The following is a 21,146-nucleotide window of genomic DNA, read 5'->3' as shown; positions in this document are numbered from 1 at the left end:
TAAATTATAAACAAATCTTTTTACTACCTTAGCTCAGAATTTCCTTCAGTGTGTCCCATGGAACACTAGCCCTGTTCTCTGTGTTTAATCAAGAATGGAGAAATCTTAATACTATGTCCTCCTCTTGGAAAGTCACCATGCTCAATAGCATCTTATTTATTTATTTATTTTTTGTGAGGAAGATCAGCCCTGAGCTAACATCCACGCCAATCCTCCTCTTTTTTTTTGCTGAGGAAGACCAGCCCTGGCCTAACGTTTGTGCCCATCTTCCTCCACTTTATGTGGGAGGCCGCCACAGCATCGCTTGCCAAACAGTGCATCGACGCGCACCGGGGATCTGAACCGGGGCCGCCAGCAGCAGAGCACATGCACTTAACTGCTACGCCACAGGGCCAGCCCGCCAGCCCCTGACTCAATAGCATCTTAAAGGCTCTGATGAGGGGGCCAGCCTGGTGGCGCAAGTGGTTAAGTGCGCGCGCTCCGCTGCAGCGGCCCAGGGTTCGCTGATTTGGATCCCCGGCGCGCACTGACGTACCGCTTGTCAAGCCATGCTGTGGCGGCGTCCCATATAAAGTGGAGGAAGATGGGCATGGACGTTAGCTGAGGGCCAGTCTTCCTCAGCAAAAAAAGAGGAGGATTGGCAGATGTTAGCTCAGGGCCGATCTTCCTCACACACACACACATATAAGGCTCTGATAAGCCCTGCAATAAAGGGACACTTTTGCTCTGACCAGAGACTCCTTTTTCAAGAGACTCCTACGGACATCTCATGAAACTAGTGGGCTCACGGTCACTGCCTTATCGCATCCGATCCTGGAAACTGCCCTGTGATATGGGGTTATGGAGAATACTGAGACCGAGAAGTTTCATGATTTTGCCTTAGGACGTGCCCCTACGAATGGTCAGATTAAAGTCCAGGACTCGACACCATAAATCTATGGCTTTGCCCCTAACTCAGCCCTACAGTGTCTTTTTAAAAGGTTATTGTATTTTTTTGAACTAATACAGTATACATAATTATTGGGGGGGGGATACAGACAGTTATAAAGGAGGAAATAAAAATCACTGGGAATGACTTAAAGCGGATCAGGCATAGTCTCTCCCAGACGCCTGGACCTTCCCATTCGGAAGCCCCTGTCCTCAGATCCGTGCCTCCTCCCTCACGTTTAGCTCCTATGGGCAGGGGGAGCAGGCTATGAGGGGTTGAGGGATTTCAGTTAAGATCAGTCGGGTGCTTTGAAATAAACAATAAGATGACAAAGCATAAAGCATTTATATTATTGATCAAACAAAATTTTATAAAACCACAAAAGCTAAATTCCTCTATGTTTTCATGTGTACAATAATTACTTTTTACCAAAACTATCTCCTGAACAAGACCTGAATTGATGAAATTAAATTATTAAACAATAGTTAACTTTTTAAAAACAGTAAATCCAAATTCTTGGTTTTGAGAGATTACATACTTTTTCCAGGGTATTCCTACAAAGCTGAAAAACAACAGAAAAATATAAACACTGGTCTATGAACATGCACAAGAATTGTTTTTGAAATATTTGTATTCCACATGAAACAGGTTAAAAACTAACAAAAAAGGAAATGCTAAAGATAAAAATTAATAAAAATATATTTTTTGTAGAGCAGGCTACAAAGAAAGAAACAGCAAGGTACCCAGTTAGTCAAATTCATAGAGACAGAAAGTAGAACAGGGGTTTCCAGGGACGGGGCACGGGAGGAAGGGGAGTTAGTCTTTAATGAGGACAGAGTTTCAGTTTTTCAAGATGAGAAGAGTTCTGGAGATGGATGGTGGTGATGGTTGCACAGCAATGCGAATATAACTTAACACTACCGAACACTTAAAAATCGTTAAGATGATATATTTTATGTTATGTGTATTTAAGCACAATTAAAAATTTTTTAATTTAAAGATTATTTTAAATTAAAAAGGAATAAAAAATTCATATTGCGATCTTTGTGCTCCCTGGGAAGAGAGGGAGATACATGAGTGGAGCAGCGACCTTTCTCGCTGGGCTCAGAATGAATCCAGTCCGCCCCTCGTCTGCCTCATCCCCTGGTGCACTGCGTTCTCTGTGCCCCAGCCTCACTGCCTCCTTTCTGTCCCTCCAGCACATCCACTTTGTTTCCATACTGGGGTCTTCGAACCTGCTTGTTCCCTGTGCCTAGACCACACTTTCTCCAGATCTTCATGCAGCAAATATTAATTGAGCACATACTGTGTGCCAGGCACTGTTCTAGGCGTTTGGGATGCATGAGTCAGCTGCCTTCACGGAGCTAATGTTCTACAAGCATAAACAATACATTAGTAGTCACTGGCAAGCATAGTGAATTATGTAGTAAGTTAAAGTCAATTGGGGCAATGAAAAAAAAGGAAAAGAAAAAGTGGGGCAGGGGAAGGAGGCTCAGGAGTGGTGGGGGCAGATAGCGGTTTTAAACAGGATCGTTAAGGTCAGCTCCTCTGAGAAGGTGACATTTGAGAAAAGATTGGAAGGAGGCAGAAGGGCCAGCCTTGCAAATATCTGGGGAACCACTACAGGCAGACGGAAGAGTCCGTGCAAATCCCAGGCAGGGACCTGCTGGTGTAATTGGAGATGTGTGGACAGCTGGAATTACAGTCTCAGAGTTCACCTAAAAAGAAAAAAAATCAGACCAAATAAGCATAGTTAAAGGAGCTTGACTTCATGCGTCACTAGGGAAATAAAAATTAAAACCACAGGATGATGACTGTAGATACCCACCAGAATGGACAGAATGGAAAAGATAGACATTACTAGCACAGGCGGGGACGCGGAGCGCCTGGAACTCACACACTGTGGGAGGGAGGGCAAATGGTGCAACCACTTTGGAAAATTCTTGGGCAATATCTGCTGAAGTGGAACACCATGCCCCCTGTGACCCAGCAAGTCCCCCCCAGGGTACAGACCCAAGAGAAATGCACCCCTGTTCACCAGGAGACGTGCGCGAGAATGTTCACAGCGGTACTATTTATAATAGTCAAAAGTGGAAACTGGCCATCAAGAGTAGAAAGGACAAATTGGTTGTGATATATTCACACGATGGAATACTTACAGCAACGAGGATGAATGGACTACTGCTAAATACACCAATAATCTCACAAACATGGTGTTGAAGCCAGACACACATTTATATGAAGTTCAAGAACAGGCAAAACCATCTCTGTGATGGAGTATGGGATCATGGTTCCCTGGGTTGGGGGGATTAGTGACTGGAAGGGGCACAAGGGGGGCTTCTGAGGTGCTGGAATGTTCTGCTCCTGACCCAGGTGCTGGTTTCACAAGTCTATTCAGTTTGTGAAGAATGTACAAGTTGGACGATTATGATTTGTCCATTTTCCTTAGCTATGTTAAGCTTCTTAGAGTTTTTTAGATTCCTTTTGGGGGAAAGAAAAATAAAGGCAGGCCTGAGGATGAAGGTTTGAGATTTATCCAACAGAAGCAGCGCCTGAAGCCGTGAGGAGCCCCTTGTGGGGTGCTGGGCTGTGATTCTCACTCTCGTGCCTTCTCTCCCCCAGACCGAGATGCTGAAGGATGGAGGCTGGGTCTACTTCATGTTTGCAAACATTTGGAATATGTTACATGAGGGTACACAACAGACGTTTGTTGAATGAATAACTGAATGTACGGAAGGAATCCCCCAGATGTAGACGCTCTGGAGGTAGAAGAGAGTTGTGGATGTTGTGTCTAAGAGCCCAGCATCGTGACCTTCAGTTTCAGTGTTGCTCGGTTTCTCCATATGGAAACTGAAGATGATAACTCCCTCCCCACCTCTGCCCTAGAGAGCTGATGGGACAATCAAATGAAATCATTCAAAGAAAGCAGGAAGCCCTGGAGCACGTCGATTATGTTCTCACGTGCCTCACTGCCTTCCGTATCCGCAGGTGCAGCTGGTTCAGAAGTCTGTTCAGCTCTCCTTCAGTGCTGTCAGAGCTTCATACACTGTCCGGGGGAAAATGCCTATTACAAATGCCTTCTGCGATTGAGTGGAAGCAAACCATTTTTTGAACCATTCTGATTTTAGGTGACAAGAAGGTATCATCTGAACACCTGGCCTCCAGGTCTTTCCTGTACTTCACTGTCAAATGTCCCCTTGCCTGTTTGGGCAGCTTTATTCGTAATAGACAAAGACTGGAAACAGCCTAAGTGCCCATCAATAGGAGAGTGGATAAACAAATCGTGGTCCATGAATTTAATGGACTACTGCTCGGCAAAAAGAAAAAGACAAGGAATGAACTACTGCTGCGTGCAACAATATGGACAAATCTTCTCATTAGAAGAAGCGAAGTAAACCAGAAACAAAAGGGAGAAAAAAACATCCCCTCGCCTGAAGCTGCTGGCTTTAAAAGGCTAAGCTTCGTTCCCCTGCAGTTTTACAGTTTAAGGGTTCTGTGCCTACTCATGGGTCTCGGGTGCAGAAAACTAGACCCTTCCGCGTCTGTGTCATCAGCTATCAGTGGTTGCCTGGGCTGCATTTGGGTCCCCTCCCTCCCTTCCCCTGTGGGTAGGGCCACACCAGAGACGGACTGTTGAAAAATGCTCTTTGTTTTAGGGAAAGTGGGACCTCACCAGGGTCTCACTAAAACACTACATTTCTTGCCAATATACACATCTCTGCAACGAAGGTCCCCGGACATAACATCTTGAGCACATTTCTGGCTGTTTTCAAGATTACATTCCTAAGGATGTTGGTGAATTGGCGGATGACTAAGAAACACTTTTTCATGAGAGGCAGCCTAGGGGCACAAACTCTGCAGCCAATCTGCCCAGGGTGGACTTGAGCTCTGCCTCTCACAGACCTAGGACAAGTTACTCGGCTCCTCTGCCTCTATACAGTGGGATTAATAACAGTACCTAGCTCACAGGGTTGTTGTCAGTGTTAAATGAGTTAATATGTGAAAAGCACTAGGAATTGCTGAGCACACAGCATCTCCTATAAAGTGTTCTCCTCCACTTCTTGACTCTCGTCCTCAACCCCCCCTTCCCCTCCTCCCTCTCCTCCCCATCTCCCCTTCTTCTCCTCCTTCCCCTCCACTCCTCCTATCATTATTGTATAATTCCTGTTTTTCCCTCTGTAATGCGGAGTATTCGAGCTGCCTCCCAGGAATGGTAGGGAGGCACCGTCACTGAAAATGACTAAGACAGTTCTGACCAGGCTGTGGGTTGGCGGCTGCACCGTGGGGAGAGCCGAGCCTTGGCAACCTGTTCTCATGTAAGAGGTCTGACCCTCAAGGACTGAGGCTGAATTTTTCATCAACAAACGGGAGCGTATTCATGAATGCCACTTTCAGAGCGCCGTCCTTGGGGTGCCGTGCATGTAAAGCGACAGTGCCATCAAGGCTCAAACTATTTTTGGAATTTCCCTGATGCCTTCCCCCACCACCTCCAATCTGAACGTAATTACTCTCTTGATGTTTTGGTTAGATCTCCTTTTCTAAATGTAATCGGTCCTGCTTAGGTTACAGTTATTTGTGCCCGAGCCCACCTCTCCCCCTGGATGGCAGCCCCCCGAGGGCTGCGGGCTCACCTCACTCCCTCCTGTCCCCTGCCCTTGTGCAGGATCAGTGCTCCGTAAACGCTGGCTTTGTTGCTGAGCTGCGTGGAGCCTGACTTTGGGGTGTTCCTTCAGCACTCACAGAGCACTCTTCTGAATATCCCAGTGTGGCCAATCTGTGTCCTTTGCGGGATGGATGTGACTTCAGGGAAACACGTAAAGTAATTCTAAGCCAAGTTTGGTGAATGAATTGAGCAATGCCAATTCTATCCTATAAATAAGTTTACGAGACTTCTTGCACGGCTCGAAAGCCAGGTCTAGCTGCCATTTGCCTAGAAGCTTTCTAAAAAGTATTTTGAGCAGGGCCTTCAGAATAGGCATGTGGAGGCCCAAGACCAAGGTTGACTTCGCTGCTCTGGACCGAGCCGGCGTTCCCGCGTGGGGCTGTAATGCTGAGATTGGCCACCAGAGGGCGGACGTGTTCCAGACCCCAGGGGTGCCGCGGCAGTTGCTCCAAGAACTTTATAAAGGCTGGCGGCCAGAGCAGCTGCAGTGCACGTCTCAGTCAGCACCTAGCAGAGCTGCTGGGGCCTCCACAGAACATCTCCCGAGCACGGCCTGTGGCTGACCGCTGACCGCGGCGAGGCACCGAGACAAGGACTCCCTGGCCACAGGCCCTCTCTCAGGCACAAGGTTGAGTCTTGCCTCCTGACCTGGTCCTCCTGGAGAAGTGACCCCTGAGACAAGTCTCTGGCACCCCTGCAGCCTCTTTCTATGACTCCGTCTGGATTTGGCTGGCTGTGGGGACAAGCTCCGAGGGGCTGCCTGGGTCTCAGTGTGGTGGCAGCAGCCAGCTCTCCGGCCACCATGGCGAATGCCAGAAACTGAGAGGACAGGCTCTGCAGCCTCAGTGGGGGCACGAGGTGAGTCTTGCCACTAACTTTGACCTAGCATCTGGGCATGGTGTCCCAAAGGCAGCTGGAGGACAGCGAGATGTGGCGGGTGGAGCAGGGCTCTGCGTTGGGGCATCCTCAGGAGGTGGAGCAGGTGGGAGGGTCCCAGGTGTCCGCTGCCTGGGCCGGTGAGTGAGAGCCTGCGTGTGGGGTGCCAGGGGAAGCCATTGCCTTAGTGGCAACTCTGCCTGGCCCGTGTCACAGCTCAAGAGCCTGTTTGGGGAGCACATGGTACAGGTGGCAGTCCCTCTACATGTGCAGAGTCTGTGTGTGCATGTGTGTGTGTGCACATGTGTGCCTGGTGGTGGACCACATGAAGAGAGAGCTTATCTATAAACAGCCGCACCTCTCCAGCTTGGGGTTATGATTTAAGTTAACTAAGTCCAGTCAGAGGAGGAAAGGGCTGAAAACCTACTGAGTGAGTCTCTCTCTGGAGAGGGCCTCATGCGTGCTGATTTTTGCCCGGTTCTGATGAGTTTAAAACCAGGCAATCTGAAGAAAAGCTGTGGGCCCTGCAGAGTTAGATGCTGGAACCCAGAGATAGCATCTTTGCAGCAACAAGTGAGGCTCGTGCCACTCCAGGCAGGAGGGGTTGATCAAGTCCTTCTGCTGCCAGGAGAGGGACTTCGAGAGTCAGGGTCCGGATGTCAGCTCTGGTCTGCATTCATGAATGTCTTTTGCAAAGGGAACTCCAAATAGCATTGCTTCTGGGACTGGTTAGGCAAGAAGGAGGCCTCAGAACCTGGAGACCCCGCCTACCTGGCTGCTTGGCAGGATCAGAAGATGCTGGGAGGGAGGGAGGGGAGACTGGTTCTCACCAGACTCGGCCACCCACTCCCTGTGTGGCCTTGTGGGTAAAGCCCTTCCATGTGCACTGTCCCACACGAGGCTCACAGTAACCGAGTGGCTGGCAGGTGTGCTTCTCCCCGTCATAGAGAGCATGACCTGAGGCTGAACAAGCTCAGCTGATGGGGCCAAGTTTCTGAGTAACACGCAGTGGAGCAGGGCAGGACCCCATGTCCTCTGAGCCCTCCACACCCCACAGGCCTGCACGGAGCCACCTGGGGTGGGGCTAAGGCTGGCTGATGGCTTCAGCTCTACAAGACATCATTAAGACACTCCTAAAAGGCCAGTAAAGTGTCCTCTCCCTGGGGGAAGAAGGCTTTACTCTTTGACATGAAACAACCAAGTCCTTGCTCCTTGGGCTTCATCCACAGGTCACTTTGGCATCCATGCCCTGCCTGTGTTTCTGTGGCCCTGGTCCCCTCCCTTCAAGCTCTCAGAGCCTCTCCTTGGCCCCAGGGACTTCACCTGGCCCTCTTCACTGCCTAACCTCAGACCCTAAAGGTGGCCACCAAAAGGGGTGGATACACGCTTCCTGGGCAGAGCAGCTTCATGGCTGAGCCATTGCCTGGGCAGGAAGGCTTTCTGGGTGCCTCGCCCCTCTCTGACATCCATTGGTTCTGGCCTTACTGGGTCTCGGTTGGCCTGACCCCCTCACAGTGCTCCTGGGAGGGCAGAGACATCCCGGATGCAAACGGTCTGTAACTCCTGGGCACACGCAAGGGGTTTGCTCTGCTGTCACCACACTGGGCAGTTAGTTGTGCCCTGCCTGGGAGCACAAACTTGGCCCCAGAGGCTATGAGATGAATGATGGAAGGGTCCAAATTCCTGTCCCCCTTCCCCAGGAAAGAAAAACAACCCAAAATAAAACCTGGGGCAGACAGAACACTCTTAGGTTTCATTCCCAAGTAACAAACAGCGGAGTTGGCTGAGCATTTCCAATCTCATCTCACTCACATCTGGCCTCCTGCTTGGCCCCAGCCCCTCTTCCCAACAGGCTCCCCAAGGCTCCTGCGCGACCAGCTGAGGGGTGGGGAAGGGCAGAGGAGAGACGGCCCTACAGACACACTCTAGATAACAAGCCGTGCATTCCAGCTCTGGTCCAGGAGCTCATCAGCAGAGGCGGAAGGGGAAATGAAGGGGCTAACCTGGCCCAAGCCTGTCTCCACACCTCCTCTCCCAGCCCGGCAGCACCCCGTTGGGCTCTACACGACCTCTGGGCAGCAGTGCCTGTTGCCTTTGGCAGAGAAAGGGTTATTACAGGCAGAAGAGACATTGGCCTCCTGCTTTGCAGCTCCCCAGGATGGAGGCCAGAGGGAGGGGTGGTGCACACAGTGCTCCTGAAACAGGGGAGGGTCCCCTGCAGCTTAGCAGCAGTGGATCTGCTCTGGGCCCCACCTAGAGGCCCTTCCTGCATGGAGGGCTTGGATGGAGGGTGGGTATTGGGAGACTAGCAAACTGGACACGACTGCAGCACAGAGAAGCTGGGGGGAGCTGTCTCAGGGCTCCAGTGACCCCTGGGTTGTGGGGAGAGATCCTGGCAGAGCTGTGGGCTCCTGCTGCACCACCCCCCACAGGCTGGAAGAAAGGCCCGCAGAGATGGGAGCACCCTGAATGTGCGTGCATGCGTGTGTGTGTGCGTGCATGTGGGCACACTTGTGCAGGGATGTGGCATCTCATTACTTGAAGAGACAAGAGCAGAAGCCCCTATCTGTCCCTCTGGGGCCATCGGAAGGACAGTTGTACGGCAACTGGTCTGTGCTGGCCTTGTCTCAGCCCTGAAGTCAGAGGTCTCTGGAGGTCAAAAGTCAAGTCATGAAAATAGAGATTTATGTTTGCTCTGCTGGCAGAGCCATGCGACCAGCCTCCTCCTTCGTTATCCCTATTTATTGAAACAGTGCCAATGCCTCTTTCCTGCCCTGCCTCTGAAAAGGAGCTCCCTGCAGTCAGTGGACGTTGTTCCCGCACTGCCACCTACCAGGCCCCTGTCATCTCCTCCCAGGTTGTAGACCCCTGGCTCAGTGCTCTGGGTCTGAGACCCATCCATCCTCCCAGGGGCTTTTAGCTTCCAAAGAATTCACTTTTTAAAAGTGGATTTTTGGTTCATTATCCAGATAGCCCAAGAGCATCAGAACCGAAGGTCAAGCTAAACTAGTGGCTGGAACCGAGCTGAAAGTAGAGAGTAATTTGTAAATTCACTGAGCATATATCTGAGAAAAAGAATATCAAGTATTTTATGTCAATAAATTCTTTGTCATTTGGCTCAAAAAATGGATTTTTCTTGTTACACAAAGAACGCAAATGAATCATAGAAAATCCAGCAAATAAAAAGAAGCACAAAAATCCCTACCAGAGTCCTCAAATACACGACTCACCCGCAGCAACCCGGAACATCTCCGAATATTGTCTTTCCCATCACATACGCAGAACATGTGTATATATTCCGAAATGGGATCATGTTGTACATACTAGTGTAGACAGGGCTAGTTCACTTCAAATAGCGTAGCATTTTCCCAAGTCAATGGCTATATTCCTGGAACACCACGGGGTAGGCCCAATGCCCCAGTGAGCCAGCCTTAGGAGGCCATGCAGACACCAGGGCCCTCCCCCGGTCTAAGGCTGTCCAGGTCTTAGTGTCTGGGGCACACCACAGAGGCCACCTGCTCCTCAGGCGCCTGTGGGAGGTGAATCCCTGTTATGGGCCCACTGAACTCAGCTCCTTCTGACCATGCCAGCCTGGTCGGGTTTGGGAGCAGTTCTGATCTTAGCTGTGTTGGCTGATGGTCTCCATACCCTGCTTTATATCTAGTTTCCCTCATTTCTAACACAGAGCAGAAGCCCAAGTCTCTCTGACGTGCCCAGGACTCCAGCCAAACAAATGGCTCTGTTTGGGTCAAGAGAGTCGGCTCCTCCAGGCCCCACCCAGCACGGCCCTCGGCGCCCCCTAGCTAAGGGCTGCAGCCCCATGGAGAGCTGTTGAAAGGAAGGGGACAGGTCCCACGATCAGAAAGATCCAAAGGGCCTTGGCCTTCCCAATCACTGAGGAAGTTGGGGAGGGGGAATCCAGGTCCTGAGGACCTGGTGGATGACACCTGTTGATGAGAATGTCCCAATGTTCAGGCTCAGAGTCCCGGGGGGTGGCATTCGTTTCTGTTTCCACCTATCGTTTATTCTCTTCCTCTCTCTTCTGCCTCCTTCCTCTCTTGTCCCCTCTTGCTGTCTCTTCTGCTGCTGCTGCAGGACAGGATGGAGAACAAAGCCATGTACCTGCATACCGTGAGTGACCGCGACACCGGCTCCATCTTTGAGGAGCCCTTTGACGGCAGGAGCCTGTCCAAGCTGAACCTGTGTGAGGATGGTGAGTGCCTCCTGCTCGGTCTTGGGGTGCAAGACCCGCTCTGCCCCGCCACCCAACCTTGGCATTGCCCCAGGGTGCTGGTGACCTCTTGTCTAAGACTGCGTGTGTTGAACTTCAATCTTTGAAAGGTCTCATTGTGTTTTCTCATTCATGTCTCTCAACAAACCTGTGTAATCAGCAAGTTGAGTACCCATTTTACAAATGAGGTGGTGGGGCTGAGAAAAGTATTCAGGATCATACAGCTTGTCAGCCGTAGAGAGGTTCCAGCACCGACTCTCCTGACTCCAGGGCAGTCCTGTTGCCTCTCTGCCATCCTTTCCTCTGAGTGAGTGAGGCTGCAGTCAGGCAAAGGCGTCTGAACCAATTAGCCCAGGCCCTCTCAGGTGAGGAACCTCCAATCCGTTCTCTGAAGTGAACACACACCTCTCCAGGTACTCATCTTCCCCCTGGTGCTGAGGCCCCAGGTCATGCCACAGGATGGGGTTCCCTACCCCAGTGAGCCAGATGGCATGTGCCTTTGGGGGCTGGTTATGTGCTAAAACTCTGGAGAGTCAACTGATGCAGCTTCCTCCAAAGGAGCCCAAAGCACCTTGCCAGCGGCCTGACTCCTGTGTATCCAGCACAGAGCTTGACACTTAGCAGGTGCTAATAAATGCTGCATGAATGAATACTCTCCTCTTTGCAGTGAGTGTAGGAGAGAAAGCATCGCCCCCACTTCAAAGATGAATAGAATGAAGCTTACAAAAGAGTCTTGTAAAGACTTATGGTCAACTAGAGACAGGTTGTATTAGTCAGGGTTCTCTGAAGAAACAGAACCATTAGGATATATGCATATATGAAATAGATTTATTAGGAGGAATTGACTCACGTGATAATGGAGGCTGAGAAGTCCCATGATCTGCCTTCTGGAGATCGTTCAGATCAGTTCAAATGAAACCCACCCCCCCAGACACACCCAGAGATAATGTTTAATCTGGGCACCCTGTGGCCCAAAAAGTCAAGTTGACACATAAAATTGACCATCACACAGGCCTTTATTCAAGCTTTTTCTCCAGCACCACGTTTTGTCGTGCTCCACTCTGCTAGCTGCCTTTGTCTTGAAATTACTCAAAATGAGAAATGATTCCTCCTCATGCTCCAACCGTGTCTTTCCTCCCACAAGGTGCTGAGTGTAAGAAGGGAAGCTGGGTGGCTCAGAAAGGCAAGAATTGGGGACAGTCTCAGCAGGGAGGAGAGAAGGAGATTTGGGCTTCTGAACAATATGTCTCTTCACGCTGGCCATCATTATAGCTCTTTCTCTGGATTCCAATCAACAAAATCATTTTGAGGACCTATGATGTGTCCAGCTATGGATTAGGTGCCAGGGATGCTCCAAAGAGAAATTAAACCATCTTTGCCCTCAAAGGGCTTATGATCCCAATGGAAGTGACTGGCCTGGGGATAATTCCCGTAATAGAAAGTAGGCAAAAATTTCTGTGATTATTGAAGTTAAGCAGGGAGAAGACTTTCTGGAAAAGGCCTTAAAGACTGAATAAGATTTTTTAAGAGAATAAGTAGGTGGAGAAAGGTATTACCAGCTGAGTTGCACCAAGTTGGGCTGGTGTTTCTGTCAAGTTGACACCACCTAAGAAGAGAGGAAGGCCCCTGAGGAGCTGGTTCGCTGGCCAGTGCTCAGAACTTCCCCATCAGCACATGAGCAAGGGCCAAGCTGACTTTCATATCGTTGATCCAGCCCTCTCCCCAGTGGCCCATCAGTAAAGAGGCTTGGTTTGGAAAGGAAGAACTGGGGTACAGCACAGTGGAGGTGATTGGAAGACCACCAGGGCCAGCCTTGGGTGCCAGTGGGGGAAGGGCAGGGCAAGGAGGGCGTCAGGGGTGGGGAGACGCCTGGAGTGGGAGGTGTCACTGGGCCAACCCACCCTCTTCCCCTTGCCTCATCTTACTCTCCCTTTTTCTGAACCCCAGATAAAAAAAAAGATCATTTGGACCAGAAGGACTGAAAAATAACAGTAACCCCAGCCACTGTGCTTTCCAGGCCCCCCAGCCATGGGGAGATCTGGTCAGAGGGCAGTTTTAGAGCCATGCTGGCAAGTGTCCTCGGGGGTCACCTGAGACCCACGCACCCTGTGAAGTGCAGACTATAGAAGTTGGAAGATGTGGGGTCGAGGCTGACTCACCCCTCCTGGGGCATGTGACCTGACTGTGGCACATCTCCTCTCTGGGCCTCCGTGTCTCCATCTGCCAATTCAAATGGGGGCAGGGGGTGTCTCTGAGCATGTCCGGTATTTTCACTGTAGGCATCTTTGCTGCAAACATTTTCGCCACATAACTATTTGGCCATAAGGCAATTTTGCGGTAAAAGATAAAATAACAGAAAATGAAATAAAAGAAGGATATTAACAAGGACATAATGAAACGTGTAGTACCTATCTGGACTACATTTAAATGTTCCATCACATGCCCAGTCTTTCTATTTCTCCAAATCATCTAAGCCCGATTCCATGCCAAATACTAAACTTCTGTCCACATCATGTTCTCCCCATCCAAGAGCAACAAATGTTCACCGTTTTCAAGAAACATACTCATCAGGAATCACATAACCTTTTCTTTTTTGGGCGGGGGATAGAGGAGCTTGATTCTTCTTTTGCCTCCAACTTCTAATATTGCATGATAAATTTGGTCAAGACGGCATTAGAGAACAAGCTGTCGTATCTACATTAGCTAAAGAATCCATCATTCATGCTCTCGAAGACTGTTGGGAGTGGCCAGCCACCCCTTCTGTATTTGCTACGACTTGGTAAACTTTTGGTTTTGATGAGTGGGAGGGATACTCATTGAAGGATTTGCAAACTGATGTGTTATCATTTTCTAGTATAGTATGCAATCTGGAGCTACACTCTCTTATTTCACACTTCCAGTAAGTTTCATCCTCATAAACTGTCCAGCCAAACTGCCAACCAGTTATTTTACCTTTTACAGCAAAATTGGCTTATGGCCAATTAGCTATGTGGCAAAAATGCTTGGGCAAAGTGCTTTCGGTGAAAGTACCTAGAACTGCTTCTGAGGGCCTGTCTGGTTCTAGATTTCTCTGTGTAGGAACAGACCTGGTCATTGCATTCAGGGTGTGGTCCTTTAAAACCTAAGTCAGAATACGACACCAACCTGAGCCAAGCCCACAAAGGCTCCCACCTGGAAGGGAGTAAAACCCAGGCACTGACCTGGCCCAGGAGGCCGCTGACCTTCACGATGAAGCTACTGGTGGCGCACCGGGGCATCTGCTCCCCAGGAGGTTGCTCTCCCAGAGGTAGGCTGTCCCCAGACCCACTGGGCTCACTCCCTCCCTGCCTTCTAGTCCTTGCTCAAATCTCACCTCCCCCACCTCCCACCCTGCACTCCTGCCCCACTCCTTGCTTCTCTTTTTCCTTTTTTCCAGGGTCCTATGGCCTTCTGACACAGATGTAATTTTCTTATTTATTATGTTTATCATGTACTCTCTGTTCTCAGGAACGATACAGGCTGGACAAGGGCAGGTATCTGTTTTGTTCACTGACAGCTCCCAGCCTGGTGCACAGTAGGTGCTCACTAAGAATTTGTTGAAGGAATGAATGAATGAACACAGGGTCCTTGAAATCTAAAGGAGACAAAACAAATACATTCTAAACCTGATTTCCAAATAGTCTAGGTCTCCCCCACTCTTTCTTCATTCCTGGAGCCAGGCGCGGGGTGGGGCATGAGGAACCCAGAAAGACTAGGGCGTTGAGATGAAAACAGCCCCTAAAAGCTCGTGCGTTTCCAGTTTGATTTATTTCCCCCTTCCCTTTCATTTCTAAGAGGAAAACAGTGAGCTCTGACTCGGGGAAATTCAAGCCAGATTTGATCTGTTTCCCCAGGCTTTTGCTTCTTCTTTGATCCTCATCTCTGGAGAGTGTAAGAGGAGAGGGAGAGGAAGGGGTGGGGCTGGCGGGGAGGGAGGAAGGTTGATGGGAAAGAAGAGGGTGGACCGAGATGGGGAAAGGGAGGGAGGCCAGAGCCACCCCATGGGCCTTGAGTAAATTAAAACAGCATCATCTGTTGGGCCTTGTGGGGCTCCACGTCCCTTCCAGGATTTTCCCCTTGAAGATGGGGAGATGGGAAGGAGAGGTGGTGCTCCCTCTTGGCCCTGAGGCTATTGGGATCTGGGGAAGCAAAGTTGCAGAAATGCAGCCCAGATATTGAGGTATGACTCAGAATTTAATGCAGGAGGGACTATAAAGACGATGGGGTGTAGACACGCTATTTTAGAGGTCATGCACTGACAACTCCCTCTCCCCTGTCCTCTCCAGTCATCCCCTCCTCCCTCCTCTCTTTTCTCATCTTCTCTTCTCCTTCCACCCTGCCTTTATCCCTTCCCTTCTTTTCACCTACCAGGTGAGAAGGGAAAGTGAGGGAGTGCTATATGCCTTGGTTCCTCTGTCCCCTGCAGAAGAGGCCAACTTACCCAACTCCTGCATGATGCATCCCCACATCCCTCAAGGTCACTTCCACACCTGCTCTGTGATGTTCTTTGAGACCTCTCCCTCCTCTGCACCCCGAGGTTGGGCCTCCTCTCTGGACCCCATCCTTACTTGTGTCTGAGCTATCAGCATCTCCTTGGAGCCCCACTGTTGATGGGAAGGCCCCATGAGCAGGGGCGTCCTCACCTCCGTGTCTCCGGTGGAGAATAGCATTGGTTCACCTGTGTTGCTGGAATTGCGTGGAAGGGCTAATGGCAGAATGTGACCTCCAAGGTCCTTGAGCCAAGCCTCCTCTGACCTCGATGCCCACTTACACCTCTTTTTGAACAGAAACCCAAACAGGGGCCACCTGGGTCTGCTTGCCCCTCTCCCACTTCCCTCTCTCTGCTCTTCCTCTCCCTCCCTCTCACCTCTGTTTGTGCCTTTCTTTTCTCGCTTGTATTGCTATAGGCCTTTCCAGTCTGGCGCCAGGAGGCGGAAGAGGCGGACGGCTGGGCGTGGGTGGTGTTTGGCTGGGCCTGGCTCCTCCATGGCCCTTTCCGAGGGCCAGAGAGAGGTGTTAGTGTCAGAAAAATATTGCAGTCATGCTCACCCTGCGGCCTCAGGCCCTCCCCCACACTTGTGGCATCATCCGTGGGCTGCGAATGGGAGGTAATGAGTTACACATGCTCCTGGCCACGCCTGGATGCCTGCAGCCAGGCTGCTTGCTGAGTTTAGGGCCCGAGCTCCCTGTTCCTACGTTCTTTCCCCATAAAATTAAATTATTCTCCTAGGGGAACCCCCACATCCACCGTCTCATCAATCAAATCTCCCTGGTTCATCTGGTGTAGCTGAGGGCTGCTGGGCAGCCATCCAAGGGTAGGAGTGGATTTCCTGGGAGGGTCTGGCTAGGGCCTCACAGAGGGTCACCGCCCTTTACAGGTTGGAGCATCAGGCACTGGAGCAGGAGAGAGCAGAGACATTAACTCGTGCAGCGCCACGGTGCTCTCAGCATTCTATCCCTGCTACAAGAGCAGAGAGCAAAGCACAGCTAGATAAAGGTGTGGTCACTGGGGGGCTGGTGGCCAGGCTGGATCCTGGGTCTCCCTTACCCGGTGGACTGTCCTTCCACAAGATGGGGAGCAGCCTGGGAGGTGACAGACTGCATGTTGAAGTTTGGCAGGTCTGGGCTCAGTGCAGGGCATCTTCTGTTTGCCCTCCATTCTCACTCGCCACCATTCACCCCGCTCTCTGCCTCGCTGGGTTTGGCCCCTGGGGAGCCATGCTGGCAGGAGGTGGGAGGACAGCAGACAGTGAGGTGGGAGTATATATTCCCCCAGCTCCCGCCCTATGGGGTCGCCTCCGACTGCTGTGTCCTTCTGCCCAAGTTCACAGCTCCTTGTAAGCCATCCTCTCCACATGGGGAGAGGATTTTTTCCTTCCAGGTTCCAGTAGCTGCTCCCCTCCCTGACCCCGGGGGCCTGGGGTGGTTACAGCGGGAGGCCCCCAGTCTAGCACTTGTGGGCATCTTACACCCTGGCCACACTTGTGCATATATTCCCCTTATTAAATCCTATGATATTTTCTAACTTGAGTGGGCCATCTGTTTCCCCGGGGCCCTGACGCTCAGTGTCCCCATCTGCAAAAAGCGCATAGTGTTACTTACCTCACAGGAGCTGTGGGGCAGTCAGGTGATATAACCCATGTAAAGCACCTTGCACACTGTTGACCCTCGATACACACGTATTTCACCTCCCTGACCTTGGGAAGTCCCCTGCAAATCTTGGCGAAGTGGGGAAGAAGAAGAAGGAGCGAGGAGGAGGTCAGGAGCAGCTGCTGCCACCAAGGGTCCCCCAGGAAATGCCCACGCCGCCTCCCGGGGCTCCTGGCCTGGACACTGTTCAAGGCTGGTTCTTACCTTCCAGTAAAGAAAGCAGAGTTTTGTTAATGGGCTTCCTCATGAAGCCTAGATACTCAAAGAAACCAAGTGAGGTCTTTAAGTCCTATTCCCCAAACAGTAGAATCTGTAAGAAATATTCTGGGTCCCCGGGGCTCCTGGTTCTGTGGTGTCTGTGCGTCTGTCCTTTTCCCACCCCAACCAGAGGCACTTGGCTCCCAGGAGGCTTCCTGTGGTTTGCTACCCGGAGGGTTGAGGGATGTATTTCACTGTCCCCAGGTGGAGGCTGGGGTCTGTGGAGGGGTCAGGGAAGAGTGAGAGGAGCCCAGATGCCCCAAGGGCTTCTTCCCACATGTGTAGACGCAAAAGGAGCCTCTGCTCCCTGCCCTCACCCAACCTCCAGCCCCTAGACTATGCCATGTCCTGTGTGGTGTTACTCCAGGGATGGGGGCAGTGAGGAGGCTCTGAGGGGAGGGTCACTGGCCTGACCACTGGCCAGGTACACTCTGGAGTGGGTGGGCTGGCAGGAGGACTTGCAGTGAGAGCAGGGCCATAAGTAAGGTAGGGGCTCGAGGAGACACCTGAGGGGCTGGGGTGATGAGTCAGGGCATGGTTATTCTTCATCGTGTCACCCATTTCTCCCCACCCAAGGACCTTACCCTTGTGGTTCCTGGCCTTCATTCCCTTGCTTATTCATTTCTTTGTCTTCATCTTTCAAGAAGAAAGGTGTTTTCAGGCACCCTGCAGGTGCTATGCACTGGCTATATGCGGCAAGGGGTGCAAGGAGTCATGAGACCAGCCTGCCCCCTGTCATTTTACCATCTCTCTAGCTGGTCTGTCCCCTTCCCTCCTCCCGCCCTCCCCACTGCAGACCAGCACAAGGTCAGTGATCCAGTGGGAAGGACATTCAGGGTTTGGACCACACAGTTGGTGCAGACCACATACAGCCTCACTCGCCCAGGTACCTGAATCCAAACTTAACGTCCTCAATAGTCTCCCCTTCTCCATTGTGGGGATGGCATTGCACGGTGGCAACAAGCTCCGGGGCCAGACTCCAGGCTGGGCTCCCACTCCAGCTCTGCCACGTGCTGGCTGTGAAACCCTGAACAAGTTCTTAGCCTCAGCTTCCCCTCTTCTGTAAAATGGGATAATAATAGCCCGTGACTCAGGGTTATTGCAAGGGCTACCTGAATTATTCCACTTGAAGTCTTTCCAGCAATGCCTGGTATATACTGAGCACTCCATCACTGTAGATCTTAGGATGAGTATTGTCGCTTGCCTCCTGTCTGTCTGGTTCCACCCTGGGGTCCGCCCATGGTGTTCTAGCTCTTCCACATTCTCTGTCTTCAGTCTCCAGGACACTGAGCTTCATTCCTACCTTTTTCCCGGGTTTATCCGGTGTTGATTCCTGGTGTCAGATGATCAGCAGCATGATTGAAGCCCTTGAGTCTAGAAGCCCCGGCTTCTCTCTGTCTCTTTCCCGGGCCTCCGGCCTGGCCTCCCTGGCCCCAGTCAGCCTGTCCATTCACACTTACACTGCAGCTGTGTGCACCTGAGTCCCTCTGGACTGTCAGCTCCCTGGGGGCCAATACTGTCTGCCTTGGAGTCATCTTAATGTTCCCAACACTGAGCACTGTCTTGCACATGGAAGGCACCTTTGCTAGTTGATTGACTGAACACGTCCTTGTTCACCAAATCCGTAAGTGCCAGGATGAAGGAAGGCTTAGAGAGATGAGTTGAAGACAAATAAAAGGAAAACTGTGACTTATTCATCCAAAGATTACAGGGTTTTACGGTGCTGCTGGTACATGCAGAAATGAAAGGTCGTGGTTCCTGCCCTCAAGGGGCTTAAAGTCCCCTGAAGACACAGACCTGTAAACAGACCCTGCCTTATAATTTGATTCATGCTCTCATGGAAGGAGTACAAAGTGCAATTAGAGGGGAGACGACAAGCCCTTAGTCTGCCTCGGGGAGGAGGGCAGGCCTCCTGCAGGGATAGCTGCTGCAGCAAAATATTGAAGGACGGGCAGCAGCCTGCCTCTTAGAAAGGGCAGGAAAAGGCCTTCCAAGCTGGGGGCTGCAGCACGGAGTTCAGGCTGAGGCAGGAGAGTGGCGGGGGTAATGAACGCTCACTTATTGAGCTCTGCTAGGCCAGGCACTACTCCAGCATTTTACAAGTAGCAGCTCATTTGATCCTCAGTCAACCCAATAAGATGAGTCCCATTATTATACCCAAGTGACATGTGAGGCCATGAGGCACAGAGACCAAGGCACAGAGACCAGGTAACTTGCCCAAGATCACAAAGTTAGGAAGGATTGTCCGTTCAGGCTGCTATAACAGATACTATAGACTAGGTGGACTATAAACAGCAGAAATCTATGTCTCACAGTGCTGGAGGCTGGAAGTCCGAGATCAAGGTGCTGGCAGATTTGGTGTCTGGTGAGGCCCCTCTTCCTGGTTCATAGACAGCTATCTTCTCACTGTGTCCTCACATGGTGGAGAGACAAGAGAGCTCTCTGGGGTCTCTTTTATAAGGTCACTAACCCCATTCATTAGGGCTCCACTTTCATGACCTAATCACCTCCCAGAGGCACCCCCTCCTCCTACCATCACACTGGGGATTAGGTTTCAACATATGAATTTCGGGGGGACACAAATATTCAGTCTATAGCAATTGGAGTCAGGATTCACTGACTGTACAGCCCACACTCTTAATTATACTGAAGATAAGCCAAATCATGGAAGGTCTCCTGGACCATCCATAGGACTTTGGGTTTCTGGAGGCAATGGGTAGCCAGAAAAGGGTTTCAAAGCAGTGAAAAGTTAAGGTCCGATTTGCCTTTCAGAATGGTTACTCTGGCTGCAGCAGGAAGGTAGATTTTCCAGCAGGAAGGTCATCAGTGATCTCTGCAGAGCCAGTTCAGTGGAGTGGGTGGGAGAGAAGCCAGAGTACAGTGGATTAAGTCTGACTTGAAAGGGAGGGAGATAACCCAATGCAGACTCTGCTTTCAAGGCACCTGGCTGTGAGGTTGGGAGCAGAATCGATGGAGTAGTAGAGGGGGGTATAGGGTTGAGTCCAGTTAGGATAATCCAGGTGAGAAATGCTGGCACCTTAGAGGAGGTGATAGCAGTGGACAAGGTGAGAGGCGACCCAGTTTTGGCTGTGTACTTTTAGATTAGAGCCCGCAGATTGGTGGGGAATGTGAAAACAAGAAGAGGTCCAGGGACGGGGCTCACGCCATGCTGACAGGTCTAAGAGGTGGGGGGAGAGGGAGGAGCAGCAAAGGAGATGGAGAAGGAGCAACTAGTGAAAGAAAAATTGAGAATGTTGAGCCCTGGAAGTGTGCTGAACAGGAAGGGCTGCCCACCTGTGCCAATACTGCTGAAAGGTCGAGTTGGAAGAACACTGAGCACTGGCCGCCGGACTGAGCCATTGGAGGTCAGTGGTGACCTGGTATATTAATCAGCTTGGCCTGCACAAAAGTACCACAGACTATGTGGCTTCAACCACAGATATTTATTTTCTCACAGTTCTGGAGGCTGGAGGTCCAAGATCAAGGCAGCATCAGGGTTGATTTCTCCTGAGGCCTCTCTCCTTGGCTTGTAGATGGCTTCTTGCTGTGTCCTCATGTGGTCTTTTCTCTATGCAGATGTGCCCCTGGTATCTCTCTGTGTGTCCAAATTTCCTCATCTAAGGACACCAGTTGGATTGGATAGGGGCCCACCATAATAGCCTCATTCTAACTTAATCACCTCTATAAAGGCCCTGTCTCCAAATGCAGTCACATTCCGAGGTACCGGGGATTAGGGCTTCAATACAGGAATTTGGGGGGACCCAATTCAACCCATAACACTTGGCAAGAGCAGTTTCAGTGAATTTGGGTGGGAGGAGCCTGATTGGAGTGGGTTCAGGAGCGAACAGGAGGAGACGAATTGGATGTAGTGGGTACATGCAATTCTTTCAAGAAGTTCTGCTGTACAAGAGGACAGAGAAATGAAGGGGAAAGGGAGGTCAAGAGAGATTTTTGTTTTATTTTTTTAAGATGGAATAGATAGCAGCATGGTTATGCTGATGGAGTGATACTGTGCAGAGGGA

At 50.8% G+C, this 21,146-nt stretch overlaps 1 protein-coding gene across 1 annotated transcript in view; it reads left to right on the top strand.

The window, feature by feature from the left end:
* The first annotated feature begins 6,111 nt into the window (after positions 1-6,111).
* Positions 6,112-21,146, top strand: part of SCARA5 (scavenger receptor class A member 5) — a 118,358-nt gene continuing 103,323 nt past the window's right edge. Inside the window, exons 1-2 of the mRNA XM_087437225.1 lie at positions 6,112-6,449; positions 10,563-10,680. Of these exons, the coding sequence (XP_087293351.1) occupies positions 10,569-10,680 (112 nt within the window). The 5' untranslated portion in view covers positions 6,112-6,449; positions 10,563-10,568. The remainder of the gene's footprint in view (positions 6,450-10,562; positions 10,681-21,146) is intronic.

The sequence above is a fragment of the Ceratotherium simum genome, chromosome 12, assembly GCF_057802395.1.
Source record: "Ceratotherium simum simum isolate JZ-2026a chromosome 12, ASM5780239v1, whole genome shotgun sequence".
Classification (NCBI taxonomy): domain Eukaryota; kingdom Metazoa; phylum Chordata; class Mammalia; order Perissodactyla; family Rhinocerotidae; genus Ceratotherium; species Ceratotherium simum.
This window is presented reverse-complemented; position numbering and strand designations above follow the sequence as displayed.